This window comes from Tarenaya hassleriana, unplaced genomic scaffold (assembly GCF_000463585.1).
Source record: "Tarenaya hassleriana unplaced genomic scaffold, ASM46358v1 Cleome4, whole genome shotgun sequence".
NCBI classification, from domain to species: Eukaryota; Viridiplantae; Streptophyta; class Magnoliopsida; order Brassicales; family Cleomaceae; genus Tarenaya; species Tarenaya hassleriana.
Window position 1 is genome coordinate 4041033 of NW_010966881.1, and position 15887 is coordinate 4056919.

Genomic DNA, 15887 nt, shown 5'->3' on the forward strand with positions numbered 1-15887 from the left:
TCCTATTAGACCAATGTTGGTTTGAGGAAAAAAAAAGTTTTTTAAACACTCAAATGTTATCAAAAGTTATATGGAAAATTCCACAAAATATACGAATTTAATGAGATCTATGACATAAATACATTATTCACCGACGTAAAACAGTCACCAATTACATTATCATACGGAAAAGAGAGGTTGGGAGACACTTCCTGAAACATGTTCGGTCCGTATCGAAATAAGACTTGGGAACGACAGGGAGAATGACGACGGCCATAAGAGAGAAGATCAAATACCAATTCAGATAAGACACTCCGTGAACTTGATTCTGGATTCTAAGCAAAGACAGAACAAACGCCCACACCACCTTAAGGGTGAATGTTGTTTCATTTTCACCACCATATATGAAACTGTTATTCGGCTATACGAAACTCGGGCAGACTGGACCCTTCGAGAGGCCGAGGCGAACTTCCATCCCGTGATGGAGATCTACAGGCTTCAACGTTTCAGATTCACGAGGATCTGCAGAACGGAAAGCACTATTAAGAAAGAAAAAACGAAATTCATTGAACTCAAAAGACCTAAAACCCATTTTCATACTTGCTAGTTAATCCGCCGAGGAACAGTCTGAAACTTTGTCAAGAACAGCACAATCAACAGAGGAAGAAGCGCATGTAAATGGATTATATGCCTCGTGGTGAAATTATAAAAAGATCCAGTATTTTGGTTGCAGGAAACTAGATATCTTTTGTCAAATGGTTTCTATAAAATCTGGGACTCACTGATGTTTTAGTGTTTAGTAAATTAGTAGTGTAGCGTTCGGACCACTCAACGTAGTTGGAAGATAAACGTCATAAAGTAGGGAAACAATTACCGTTCAAGTAATCCTCAAAACCAAAATCATCTAATGCCCCTGTGTAGACTTCCAAACCGAGCATCGAAGATGGAATTGGACCAGGAGGCCTCTGAAATCTGAATAGTCCCGAAAGAAAAAAGACATATGAGAAACCCAAAGTTCATGTCATGATGATATGAAATTAACACCAAAGAATCATCTGGTCGATGCATGAGATGAGACCACTTCAAACCCTATGTAGTCTCATGCGCATCAAGATTCAAGACCAGGAAACAAATGGGCATTCAACAAGAACAATCCAGATAAATACATACTACTAATTCATGCAATCATGGTTTCTTCCCATTTACATGTGCCCAATAATAACACCTATATACGGACATCATTGTATAAGTTTCATAGAGTTCGATACTAAGAGTTATGAACAGCATCTGTCCTGATCACATAGATAGCTACCATATCGCAATCCACAGCATTCTCTCGATTCCTGATATCTAATAAACTCGAGCGCTTGCTTCACAATACTACAAATTCAGCTACCATACCGGGAAAAAATTTGCCTGTCCAGATCCATCTTCAATGGAAGAGCAGCCCCATAAGTATTCGTTATGATTTTCCTTCTCATCTCCTCTTGCACCCTCTTTTCCTAAACCCAAAAAAAAAACCCAATGAATCCAAAAGATAGAAATGTAGAGAGCACCAAAAACCCCAATTTACAGTAACAGAGAAATCTCAGTAACACAACCCCAATTACTAGTTTCTCAAATAAAAACTCAAATTCCTAACACAGGAAAAAATAAACTGAATAGACGATTGACTATACGTGATTGCTAGCAAAGCCCTAAATTACTTCTTTGCTCATTCCCCTCCCCTCTTTTTTTTTTCTTTCTCGGAACGCTTTCCCTAGAACCAAACAGATTTCCATCCGAAATCCAAGCAGGACCAATATCGACTAAGACATAACATAAATAGAAAAAGAGATACGGCATTGTTACAGATTCGTAGGCGGATTCGAGCGGGTGAGATCCAACGATATCGCTCTTAACGCCATGGAGACCAAACCGAAGTGCGTCGTTCTTGACACCTCCGATCTCGTGAGCTATCTTCTTCGACGATTCCATTTTCTCTCGTTGTCTCCCTCTTCACCTGCTCCTTCCTGGTTCTCTCTGTTAACTTTCTCGGCGACTTTCTGAGCAAGAAAACGCAACTGGAAAATCTGTATACGAAAAGCCCAATTCGGAGGAGTAAATATATAAATTGTAATAACTCGGACGAAGTAAATTATAATAAGATCCATTAATATATAAGCCCAAATTCAGGCCCATTTAGAATTATGGACTTGTCTTTAATCTTGGTGAAGTTAAGCCTATTTTTAGCTGTATAGATAATTTTCAATACTCATAAATAAATATATTAGTTCTATTTTAGCAAAACATAAGTAAATAAATATATTAATTATAATTTATATATTTCAACATATTAATTTTCGTAGTAGTGACTATTAGTTATGGCCTACATTTTTCCTTTGATCGATACTTTCTAGTAGTGATTTGTAACGTATTAATGGGAGTACTTAAGATTGGATAGCTCAACCGGTAAAGAAGAAGAGAACAAAGTTTTTTTCTGATCTGGATTTGAATTTTCACCTGGAAAAACTCATTCATATGGGGCTTATCCGATCTTCTAAAAGATATAGTTGGACAAAAATCCGGTGAGTTTTCAAATTATAAAAACAAAAACGTATTAATAGAAGTCTTATAAACATCACTAAAATTGTTGTTTCATTCTAAATTAAATATATTATATTTCTTTCTTATATAAAGTATAATTTTTTAAAATAAAATAATAAAAAACTTTATAATTTTAACCAATTCATATACACCAATTAATGTGTGAATCCATATTCGAATTTCTTCTATGATTAAGAAAAACATGAAATGATAATAACCACGATATTAGATTTTTTTTTATGAAAACGATATTACATATATCACTAGTATATCATACACATTTTTTTATTTTCCAGTAAGATTGGATGATATATTGTTGATCGATAGATAAATGACATAGCTAGTTGTAGATGTCATATGTTATATTTATGTTTAACCATATCAAATTCTTATGAAAGAATTGGACGATATTCACATTATATTAATGGTGGAATGTAAATCGTTTAAAATTTCTAAAGTTTGTATTTTTAATTAAAATTTTATTATAGTTTATATATGTATCGTTATAAAAAAATATTTGATGTATTAATTTAGAACAAAATATAATAGTAGTGTTTAAATTGATATATTAATTTAGAATAAAACATCATAATAGAGTTTAATATATATATATTACTAGGCATGACAATGTCTAAAAACACAAACATGATAATTTTTTTACACCAAATGGAAGATAAAGAAAGGATTTTTTCCAACATGAATTTAAAATAATCTTATTGATTTTAATCTCTAATAACCAATAGGATCGTGTAACGTATTCATAAAACTTTCTCTATTTATTTTTTTTTCTCTCTTTGTCGCTAAACTAAAAAAATGATGGCAAGAGTTTTTCTAAATAAAAATTAATTTTTTATTTTTAATATTCTGTAAGCCCTAAAGAATAAAAAATGAAGTAGTAGTACCACAAGTATCTCACAGATAATATTAAATTAGATTTTATTACTTTTTCCAATATTTATAGCTTCAGCTATTTCGGGGGATTTCAGAGGGATCTGATCTGACGAATGAATATTTATATTAGCTAATGAAGTCAGTTTTCATCCTTTGCCAAAATCAGAGTTTGACAATTTTTTGCAATTTAATATTGTACTTTTTATGTACTTAGCTAATTGAACTGACCTAGTCTACATATATATATATATATATATATATATAGTTATGAACCGTTAATACATTCCCTGTTTTGAAAAAGCTAAAAACCTAATCGATTTTATTGGTTAAAGTATTCTTTTGTTTGTTGGGATTCAAAATTGCTCATATATAAATATAATATCATAATTAGCAACGAAAATAAATATAAATAACTAAACGCGTCGAATAGTATATAATTATAGTTAAACGGAATTAATAATATATAATTGTATTTAAATCAAGTTTGTATCAAATATAATACTTTTAAAGTCAAACTAATTAATTTGGAATACGAAAATAATCACAGATATGAAACTGTAATGATATTCGTTTATGAAATAAAGGTTTTCAATAATACATAAAACAAAAATTGATACGGATTTAAAAACAAATGATTTTAATTTTACGAAAAATAATGAAATGATCGAACGAAAATATAACTAAAAGACGGACACTTTTCATAATTTAATTATAATAATAAAATAAAACTTTTTATAAAAACTATTTCTAAAATACAAATTTCTGAAAATTCTATTTATTTCTCTTCCCTTTCGAAATGTTAATTTCCCATAAAAAAAAACTTAAAATTGTTTTCTAAAACTTTTTTGGTAAAAACCAATTATTAGAGATATATATGAATCTCTGATATTGACAATATATCTATATAATACATGGTAATAAGTTATTATGTCAATGCTTTTTCATAGGAAAAACCGTTATTCTTTTGGAAATTCATGTATGTGATTCGGCATTTCTTAATAGGTTTACTATAATAATTCGTTTAATATTATATAAAAAATTAAGAAATTATCCTGTATTTTTATAAAAACAATATCCATTTTCTCTTCATGCCTCGGATCTAATTAGATCATTAAAATGTCCTACTAAAATCAGACTTATCGTAGGCAAATTGGAAGAAGCCATGCTTAAGCTAAAAAAAATAATATTCAGAAAAGAGATTGATTTAAAAAAATATATATGAAAAGGAATAAAGAGAAAAAAAAAACACACCAAAAATTAAAGGCAAAGAGATAATGAAATGATAAATAATAATGTTTTTGGACAATTTCGGTCCAAGTTCCTTCACTTCACTAGACTAGAGTCGCGTTCTCTCCACCCTTTTACTTTACCTTTTCCCCTTTTCCTTATACCTTATATTTTCTCGTTTAGGGTTTATATATTTTTCTTCTACATCAAATGCTTCTGTAGAGATTACTGTCCTGAAAAAAAAAAAGATAAAGAAGTGTTCAAGGTATTCTCGTCTCTCTCTCTCCTCTTGAATTTTGTTGTTTTATTAGATTTTTGGTCTGAAAATGCATTATAAAACATACAAATACAGACATAATATATATATATATATATATCGTGTATTCTTATATGTTTTGCTGATTCGGTTCTTCTCATGAATCTTTTGGTTCTCCCCGCACAAACCTCTAATTTTTAGGCATATGATGATTCGTGTATACCCCAAAGTATATAGAACAATGTGTTTTTAATTGTTCTAACCCTTTTTTTTATTTGTTTTCTCTTCGTTTGATAATTATAGCTTCAATAGTTTCTGATCTGCGTCATCTTTGCAACGATCTATAACCCCCCCTTTTTTTTTACCGATGATGAAATCAACGACTAGGGTAATTTTCTAGCTTATGCAATGATTGATGATATTATGTTATTGGGCCATATTTCCGAATACTATATGTCTACACTATGTTTTATAATTTTCTGAAAATAATTTTTTTTTTTTTGGGGATTTTTCTGTGTGTTGGGAGTATTGGTAACATGATTTGTTGAGAATTTGAATAGTTAGGTTATTTCGTGGTTCGTCTAACGCTTTTTGTTTTTTTCAAAGATACAATGGATCGATTCATCACGTATCAAATAATATGACATTAAATTAACGCAGCATGGGGCTCTGTCCCAACAAAACCCATACGGAAACTAAACATATTTGCTTTGGTTATTAGTGTTGCAAGAATGTACCACACAATGGTTTGAACATCGAATTTTATTGGTTTTCTCATAGGCTGCAATGTGAAACGCATATACGTACATACACACACTTACATATATTCGAGAAAATAGAGTTTACCACGAGAAAAATAGAGGGCATGCAGTAGTTTGGTTTTACCGATTAAAATTACTATTAATTTTTATAAAATTTGTATAAATTAATTTAAATAATTAGGACTAATGGTATGATACGGAACACGTGACCCGATCACTACTAAGTACTAACCTAGATCTAGATCGGGGGTATAGGGTACATGGATACGTTCTGCATACATGAACTTCAAACAAGGGCCATTTAATTAGTGAATTCTTATTACATGGGGACCGACCAATGAGTTAAAAGAGAAGCAACAACAATATTGTTTATCTGTATTAAGTTTTTTGGTTATTTTTTTGGTTTTTGGATTTCAAAAACTCAAAAAATATACTAAAAACCAAAATCCAAAAACTAAAACTTAATTCTCAAAATAAAAATTATCAATGTTCATACCCTCCTTTGTTTTGTTTTGTTGTAAACTAGTTCTATCCAACAGTTGGGGTATGATTATATTTTTCCGGATTTGATTCGATTTTTTCAGGTTTAACCGTTTTAGATAGAAAAAAACATCACAGAAACAAAAAAAAAAATTGAACAATTTGGATTAGGTGTTCATGTTTGACTCAATGAGTACAAGAAAATATTATCCAGACAAACTAAAAATTAGATAGATAAAGTTGGGTTTGAGTTTTGTACAGCCAAGACCATGCCATTCTAACGATGGGTGGCCCAACCGGGTAATGATTTGATGTCTTTTTGTGGTCTTGTTCGAGTTTGGAATAGAATCGAAATGTAACCGAATTTTGTTCAATTTATTTTGTTTATTCATGTTTGTACTACTACTAGGTTTCCATTCCATTTATTTAATTATCACGCCCACCTCAAACTCTACTCCTTTGGTACAAAAAGTTCTGTCATTCAGGCTACGAGTGGGGATTTTGGCTCCGGTTTGGTTTGGTCCGACTTTGTTTTGTGTCAGTTTTGGAAGTAAATTAAAAAAATTGCACAGAATTCAATCCAAAATAATCTCGTTTTAAGTTTGCTTCATTTTTTTTTACCTCACCATAGTTTGAACTAGCTGTTGGGTTTTTTAGGCTCGGATTCATTTTTTTAACTCGTCACTTAGATGTTAGATTCAGGTTCGTTTTTTAATTACAGAAAAAAATATATTTTTTTAAAATTTTTTATGATTTTTCCGATTATTTTTATATTCGATTCGGTTTGTATCCAATTTTTTCGGCTATAAACATATCAAAACCATCCGGGTTCGGACCAGTTTGGATTAGTTGTTAATCGGTTCGAGTTTTTAGCAAACGGACCAAATGCCGACCAAAGATGTGTGAGAAACACCCCAAGTAATTTGCATGTTTATCTCCTAACATCCGAAGGCAAACTCTGCAACTCATTGATCAGTTGTTTCTTCATATATATTTAATAATAATATATAATATGAAACTCCAACTAACCAATCCCTATATACAAAAACCCTAAATAAAATATTCTCTTATTACACAAAATATCAAATGGATCAGATCATACATATCCTCCAGAACAAATCCTGTGTGTCCCAATCAAATATTGTGTGGTCTCTGAGACCAAACAGGTTCAGCAAAACCATGTTTGCTCTTGTGGGTCTTTGATGCAACTTAATTAGGGTTTGTGAAGAGGACCAACAAATTATTGATATCTAAAACCCTAAGCCTTTCCTGTAAGGGTTTTCATGGATCATATATAATGCAGGGAATTAGTACAATTTACTTGCAGAAACATGTAACCTAGAGACTTTTTGTCAGATTCTTCAAGATTCTTGCTCAATACTTAGTTGAAATTCTGAAAAATCTTGGAATACGTTGGATAGACAGGTAGATCATCATGAGTTGGCTTCATCTTCCAAATACCGTAAAGTAATTTACATATAACTTATATATAGTAGCACTTGAAACATTTCATCCTAGGGATGATTCATAACATAAATCTATAACTACAAAAGTAAGTTGGATAAAACTCACAGGCAATCAAATATACACACAATAGGTGATGAGGGGTCTGTAAATTTTCGGGCTTACAAGTCTCAATTCGGTGCCTGGTGCATAATTTTCTTGGCTATATATGTCTCACCATTCACTGCAACCCTACAAGAAAAATTAAGAAACTTGACAATAAATACTATATGAGTTAAAAGAAGAGTATACGAATTTGAGCAAAAAAAACTGCACCTGTGGACATATTCATGTTGGAGAGTGCACAAAAGGGTGGATCGACAAAGGGGTTTTGATCATAGATGTCCCAATTTTGAGGAATAATGGTGATGTTGTTGATGTTATTACTCTGATCCTTCAGTGTAACTCCTCCGTTTTGTTGATCATAACTCAGAACCGACGGCATCGATGGCTTGATCTTCCTCCTGACGGAGACAGATTCTTGATTGGCCGAGTACTGTCCCAGGAACCTATTGAGCTCTTCAGTCCGGTTCTCGTATAAAGAATATGTTTTGTCTTGGCCATGGACACTTGCCGTCGACAGTCTCTTTTCCCTTTCGTTTACTCTTGTTGACCTCAACGAGTCCAAGAACTGAGACTGTGAGATCTCATAGGCAGTTGCAGGGTGATCGATGTTTCTACTACCGATCTTGTCTCTTGCTATCTCCTTTGCACTTTCTCTTGATTTGGACCTTGATCCCTTTGACGGAATGTTGCTCAATTCGGTCTTCTTTCTCTTCTCTCTACGCACAGAACCTCCAATCTCCGGCTTCTTGGTCTCGTGGTAGACGACATCTTCACAATATTCGGAGCTCGAGCCCGACACAAAGCTCTTGTCTTCGTATTCATCTTCCTCATCATCCTCTTCTTCTCCTCCTTTATCACCAATAGGGTTTCCATAACACTCATCTTCAACGTTGGCGCCGTTGAATTCGCCATTGTTGACCTTCTTCGTGTGAACGACGACAGCCTCTCTAATCGCTTTCCTCGACTTCTTGAGCAACCATTCGAGCGTCTTGCTCGCTTTGTCGAACCCCAACATGTCCTGAAGATCGAAGAACTGCCGAGCTATCCCGATGGAGAGCCTAACTCTCCTGTCTCTAAGACCTTGTGCCGTGTGAATCTTGCTGTGCCGGTCTTTCTTGACAGGCTTCTTGGTCCCCCTCAAAACCTCAACCTGATCAGAGCACCCTCCGTACACCAAATTCTGCTCCATCATGACGTTGTTCGACGAAAACGCCATGTAATTGATCAGAGACTCCGGCATGATAGAAGAACTGAACTGGTGATTATGTGCAGCCGCCATGAGAGGGTCATTTGGATGGAGATTTTGCTGATTATGATGCTGATGATTATGGTGATGTTGATGATGATGATTGTAGGATGCAGAGATGTTTCCATCATGGCTTGAGAAAGGAGAGAGGCAAAGAGCAAGAGGGTACACTCCATTTTCATTATGGTTGTGATTATTGGAAGAAAACATGACCAAGAATTATACTAAACTTTCAGAGTTCAGAACGCGAAAAGAACCCTAAGTTCAATTCTCCAATAGAAACGCAGAAGAAAAGAAAAAGAGTATAGAGTACAAACTGGTCTTCTCTTTTGAACTTTTAGATTCTCAACCCTCTTCCAGATATAACCCACTTTCAAGGAAGAGCTATGGAGATTTGATGAGAGAGAGATAGAGAGAGAGAGAGAGAGATGGGTAGAGATGTGTAACCAAAACTGGTTAATGGTACAATGAACACATGATTTTGTATCTCTCAAACTGTTGGAACAAATCAAGATCTGCTTCAATTGGTGGGTCTCCTCCATAATTCCCCATGTTTCTCAAAACTTTCTGTGTTAGTTATGTCTTTCGCTCCCTTTCTCTAGATTCAGGGCTTAGGGTTTGAAATTTAGGGTTTAAAGTGTCAATTTCCAGACACAAGCTTTGGTTTTAAGCTCCTCTAATGACAACTGAACTTATGTGTGTGTGTATATACACGTATATATACAAAGGAAAGCGTACATACATACCTTCGTACTTGTGAACGAATCTAATGCTTCTCTTCTTTGAGGTAAACGCTCAAGATCTAACAAACAGTGCGACCTTTTACCTTAACTTCGGAAAAGAAAAATTAGATCTTTCCGACAAGAGACAAAAACCGAATCAAATGTTTGACCCTATCGACCTGAACAAGCAAGATAATTTTGAATTGGGTTTGAATTTGTAGATGTTGGGTTTTATTATATCATCAAGTGTTCGAGATTCAAGTGTTCGAACCCACAGTTTCAGTGGTTTCTTGTCGGAAAAAGTTCCATGGCTTTCATGTTGGATCCGAGTTTCCTTTGTCTGTTGGGTATAATATTATTTTATGCAATGGCTATTAATTTTTACCAAGAGAGGAAATTTTTCCAGAAAGGGGCAGGTGAAAATTTTGACTGGTAAAGGAAATAGATACAGTGCAAAATTATTTGCAGAATGTCAAAACAGTTACCTTGTTTTATTTTTCAAAAACAAAGAATAATATGTGGCACATAATAATATTATCCATGGACCATTAGGGTTTATGAAAAAGATTCAAATGATTATCAATGTTTTAGTCATCAAAGAAAAATCTAAGTCGTAAAACATCTAACAATTAATATATATATATATATATATATAAACTCATATGGAGATTATAAGTAATTAATTAGTTTTCAATAGATTTTTTTTGGCATTTAACTTCAAATTCTGTATTTCATTTTTTTATGGAAACAAGAATGGATTTTTTTCACAATCCAGATACAAATTCGTTTATTTTCTTTATATTTGGACCTTTTTTATCTGATTTCTTTGAATATCCTTCTTAATTAACACTTAATTTTGAAACAGTAATTTAGATTTAGTTCTAATATTATGTTTTATGATTGGGGTTAAGATGTCATGTCCTTGGGAAATTTGCAGTTTCCCCTCGTCTTGCCTACACATGAAGAAAATCTACTTGTACTCAGAAATAGATTCAAAAAAGATACACACATAGTAAACTTTCTAGATAACACAATGCAAAATTGCTAGTGGACAATAATCTTTACAGATTAATGTATATATAGTCAAATTATCAATAATTAAATAATTGTATTTCGAAAAAAAAATGAAGTTTTCAGGAACATATATGTTTGACTTTGTGACTTGATTTGAAGAACACAAAAGCTCATACTCAAAAGTCAATGAGATTCTATCATGGTTTTTTGAAGACAGGTAACCAAGCACTTTTATTGCATATGATTTCATCGGTTGACAAATATTATAACATACATTAATATTAATATGGAACAAAAGATACCCTAAATTAGTAAAGAGAATCACGTATTTTAATATTTTATTATTATTGAGGTTAGTTTAATTAATTAAATTAATTTATATAAAATTAATACAATCTTTAATTTTATATGTATTTTACTAAAAGCAAACTGATATCTTTTATTTTTATGATATCATTAATGTTAAAATGATAAACTTTTCTAGATTCAAGTTAATTGTTATGGGTTTTTTTCCTTGTAATTTTATTCAAACCAGTAGCAAATTACCCAAAATTCAACCTCATCTCCATCGTAGCTTACTAGATTAGCATTATAACCTCTTATTTTTTTAGTTAGTAAAGTTATTAATTTTATTTGTATTTTAATAAAATTAAACTAATATCTTTTTTATGGTATTGTTAATGTTATAATGATACACTTTTTATAGATTTAAGTTCATTGTCATGGTATATTTTTAATGTAATTTTATTAAAACCAATACCAAATTACCCTAAATTCAACCTCATCCCCACCATAACTTTCTAGATTAGCTTTATAGCCATGTAATTTTGTTTTCCAAATTTTCTATATACATTGATGTCCCAAACTGTTAGTACGTATATTATCATGGTCCATATGTTGTATATATACTAACGATTATTATTTTATTAGAGTTTTTTTTTTATACATTGGGAACCTGCCCTACAACCATTCGGGTCAGACACCGGACACCATAACGTCTCACAGTTCAATGGGCCGGACGAGGACGGCATCAGGACCAAGGAAAACCCCAAACCCACGCGCACGAGCCTGCAACACACACGCGGGAGGTAAATCAACCGTAACTGACAGGCGACAGGTGAGAAATTAAGGAGACGGTAGGATCGAACCCCAGACCTCATGATTTCTCGCCATGCCCCTTAACCATCTCACCTGGGGTTTCCCCCTTTTATTAGGGTTTTACCCCTTACACATCAATAAAACGCGTTATGTGAAGGGCTTGCAGGAATTTGCAAAATTCTGTAACATTTCACCCAACTTAAAAATCTTTTACGATTGCAAAATTTACCCAAAAGGGTGGGAAGGGAGGGACCGGACAATATTGGAATTGAAAAAAAAACATTTATTAACCAAAAGAAAATACAAAACATTTAATTGAGCAATGTAATAATAGCATAGACGATAAGATGTGTCTGTACTACACAACTAAAAGCTACCTTAGCCATTCACCACAAGTGTGTGTGTGTGTTGAAAGATCTCACGCTTCGAGATTTGATATCATAAATGTTAATTTTACCCAAAAGCAGTGTGACAAAATGAATTTTTTTTTTTACAAAAGTAAAAATAAAAAATGAGAGAACGTATAGACCTTTTACCCCAAACCCTAATTTCTTTTTAAAATTAAATCTATAGACATTTGTTCGCCGGCGTCCAGTTGTCATTGTCGGAAAACAACCATACCACACAATGAATTCGATGCCTAAGATATTTTCTTTTAGTGCTATCCACTAAAATTAAAATTTGTTAGTTATCAGTCATCAACATATAATTAGTATTTTCTAGATTTTCATTTAAGAAAATTATTACTCATTGAAAACATGAAAAAAAGATTTTAACTTATTGATTAATTTCTTAAATATTAAATCTTTTTCTTGTAATTTTATATAAACTATTTGATTTGACACACATCTATTATTCACACATTTCACATCATTATAAAAAAAAATCATGAGAGATATTTTCTTTGAGAAGTATAGAAATAACAAATTAATTGCTTTAAACCTGAAAAGAAACGAAAAAAAATCAAATATGAAAATGAAATTAAATGGGATTAATCAGGAAAAAAGAGTCTGTCTCCTCTATCATTATTGTCTTCCAATCATTTTCTTTAAATATCCCCTTCTGTTTGTCTTTGTTCTTGATGTGAACCACCAAAAAGATGGATTGTTGAAGATTATATGTGCTTTGAACTAAGGTTTTATGTCATCGGTTCCGAAATATTAAAATTAGTCTTTTCAACAAATAAACAAGATGCAGCTGTTATCAAATATTTTTTCTTCTGGATTTTTTATGTTTAAAAGTATTTCTTTCATTTTTATATTGAATCGGGGTTTTGTTTGGATTTTTTAGTTTGAATTTTCATTAAAAAAAATATTGATTTCATAAATTAATTTATTTTTAAAAAAACGTTTTTTCAATTATTTTGCATATTTAATTGAAATCACGTCAATTTAATTTATATGATTTTTTTTGTATTCTACAGAATTGAAAATTATATGCAATTCGAATAAAAGTATATATTATTCAATTTAATTAGATTTAGTTTTGTACCTAAAACGAGCTTTATTAATCTTACTTTTGGATTTAGTCAAACATTTTAAAAAAACTATCATTTATTTTGATCACTAAATCATTGTAACGGGATAGAGAAATAGAGTCCACAAATCAGACCGAAATGTGTTTGTGGTTTTATATATATTTAAACAAAATTCCAATTACCCACCAAAAGACAGTGGAGTAATACTCATCTCGCCTCTTATCTCTTTCTTTATCTGTCGCTTGTCTTTTCTCCTTATGTGCCGCACCATCTGTCCAACTCTTCTTTTCAAACCCATGCATACATACATACATACATACATACATACATACATACATACATGCATGCATACATGCATACATGCATGCATGCATGCATATACATAATAGAAGAAACAGTCATAAACCGTTTAATATAACAATTAAAAAGGGCTGACTAATTCAAATACAAAATAAATATCCCAAAGAACCAAAAGCTCCATCCAAATTATCTATCTAGGGTTTATTCCGAGTAAATATTTGGAGATCAGAAGGGAGCTAAAGCAAAATGAAACGGATAAATATATAATCTATTATGAATATGTTTTCATAATTCAAACACTTAACTATAGATTAATTTTTTGTTTTAAATGCTTATACCGAATATTTTACATATATATATATAGTATATGTATATTAATTATTTCTTATTGGGTATGTATTGGGCCGTTGGGAACATATTGTAATTATTAAAGGCTGTATCGATAGCCCATCACTCCCAGTCTCCCACGCTCATATTTTATTGTTCATTTTTCCTTTTTTATCTTTTTTTTTTTTGAAAAATTAGCATTAAAATTGGGAAACAACGATACATGTATATATAGGAACTCGAAGAACACTACTATTGCGGGCATAAAAATAAGATTTATGTTTTCATATTAAAATAAAACTGTATCATAATTGCAAGATAATTCAAATCAATATCTCCAAAATCCATCACGTCCTGCTTGCTACTTGATATAAACTCGTGTTTTAAAATATAAAATATTAAATGTTACATTAGATTCAGAATGAAGAACCGTATTTTTATATTTTCTTTTGAAGATATACTTTATTAAAATTATATCTCCATTAATACAGCACGACACAGGAAAAAAAAATGGACCGACAGCATTCATGACTCGACACAAACACGAACACCCCTTGGTCATTTTTTCACCCTCCTAATGTATAATGACGAAAGATATTAGTATTTTATCTATTTTATACCAAAATAGATTTTAAGATTTTATTTTATTTTTATGTCTCACTAAATAAATAAAATGACCGTTATAAAAAAAGTTCACCTCTGAAAAAAAAAAAGAAGGAATTGTGATGGTTTAATTTTTAGCCTAGAGAAATTTCTTTGATTTAGAAGGGTTAAATGGTAAATTTCGCTTTGGCAACCGTGTTGGTCCCACTGGCTAAATAGGAGATGACGTGGCAGATCGATGATGGAGTGTGGGCCCAAGGACATTGGGTCGTGTCCGTGGCCATACAAAAAGCTGTCACTTCTCGGACCAGTGCACTTTTGTAAACTCTGACTTTGACAACGTGGCACGTTTTCATTGGATGGGCTTGATGAACTGTTGTCAGGTCCTTTCACGTCCTTCTGAAATTAATTACACGTGTTTAAATAAATATAGCTTTGTTGAATTAGAATTTGTTAAAATGAAAAAAAGAAAAAAAAAACACAAAAAGATATTACTGATTTGATGAAAAATTGTTCATCGGAAATTTCAAAGGAAATGAATCCAATTGAATGATAACTAGGTTAGTTTCGATTGGATTAGCATTAATATCAGTAAATTAAAAAGAACGAATTTATATAGTTAGGACCAAAGTATATTAAAAAAATTTAATTCGGTCCAAATGTATGGATGTTAAAAAAGGTGACATTTTATTTCAAAAAAAAATCAAAAGGTACTAGAAATATGGTAAAGATCTTACGCAAAATTGAAACTATTTCTTATAAATAAAATTTACAATATGGTGGTCGAGTAGGTGAAATAATACTAAATATGTCAAGTCAATGGGTCCCACCAAACACGTGAATGCATATGTTAAATTTAATATAAAACAAGAAATGTTAGGTAATCACTGTTTCCAAATGCTTTGGTTTTCCCATATTTGAAACCAAAATTATCCGTGGCTCGAAAAATCAACATAATATCTAGAATTTCTTACGTGGTATGGTACTGACTGCCGCATGCCGAAAAAGAATAATAAATTATATAATATTATTTATTTAAGTTTCAATCGTTTCTTTCAAATTGGTAATGGAAAATACATTATTTGTGATATATAAATTTTTTTTCCTGTGAAAAAAAGTATATCGAAAAATCATTCTTCTATTATTGATTATGTATCTCATAAATCTAGTTCGTTTTCTTTGGAGAACATCTAATACAAAAGAAATGTATTGTTATGTTATATAACATATTTTTCTTTTTCTATGATTCATAGTTTACTTGAAAAATGTATTAAAAATGTCTGATTTTATTGATCGTATCTTATGAATCGAAATCATTCTTTTTCAAGAACTCTTAATATATATATATATA

The 15887-nt window shown here is 31.6% G+C and overlaps 2 protein-coding genes across 3 annotated transcripts; both read right to left on the minus strand.

Moving 5' to 3' along the window:
• Positions 1-78: 78 nt before the first annotated feature.
• On the minus strand, positions 79-2057 carry LOC104823870 (cyclin-B1-2-like). Its single transcript, XM_010555633.2, has 4 exons — positions 1831-2057; positions 1381-1481; positions 854-951; positions 79-501 (listed from the first exon to the last, which is right to left on the minus strand). The coding sequence occupies exons 1-4, from the start codon at positions 1954-1956 to the stop codon at positions 401-403; spliced, it is 426 nt and encodes a 141-aa protein (XP_010553935.1). The 5' UTR covers positions 1957-2057; the 3' UTR covers positions 79-400.
• Positions 2058-7234: 5177 nt separating this feature from the next.
• LOC104823871 (transcription factor TCP1-like) lies at positions 7235-9986 on the minus strand. Of its 2 annotated transcripts, none has more exons than XM_010555634.2 (2): positions 7960-9986; positions 7235-7867 (listed from the first exon to the last, which is right to left on the minus strand). In XM_010555634.2, exons 1-2 carry the CDS (start codon positions 9203-9205, stop codon positions 7815-7817), a joined length of 1299 nt encoding a protein of 432 aa, XP_010553936.1. In that variant the 5' UTR covers positions 9206-9986; the 3' UTR covers positions 7235-7814. The 2 variants fall into 2 exon arrangements, with proteins under 2 accessions (XP_010553936.1, XP_010553937.1); XM_010555635.2 differs by having other exon boundaries at positions 7237-7875.
• Positions 9987-15887: the final 5901 nt, after the last annotated feature.

What these genes read in the sequence shown, in the direction of transcription:
- LOC104823871 (XM_010555634.2), bottom strand. Translation starts at nt 9,205, where the DNA reads ATGTTTTCTTCCAATAATCACAACCATAATGAAAATGGAGTGTACCCT. An exon ending in CAACATGAATATGTCCACAG is followed by an intron (nt 7,868 to 7,959) that starts GTGCAGTTTTTT and finishes GTAGGGTTGCAG; the next exon opens with TGAATGGTGAGACATATATA.
- LOC104823870 (XM_010555633.2), bottom strand. Translation starts at nt 1,956, where the DNA reads ATGGAATCGTCGAAGAAGATAGCTCACGAGATCGGAGGTGTCAAGAAC. An exon ending in TCGAATCCGCCTACGAATCT is followed by an intron (nt 1,482 to 1,830) that starts GTAACAATGCCG and finishes TTTTGGGTTTAG; the next exon opens with GAAAAGAGGGTGCAAGAGGA. An exon ending in TTTTGAGGATTACTTGAACG is followed by an intron (nt 502 to 853) that starts GTAATTGTTTCC and finishes TCCGTTCTGCAG; the next exon opens with ATCCTCGTGAATCTGAAACG.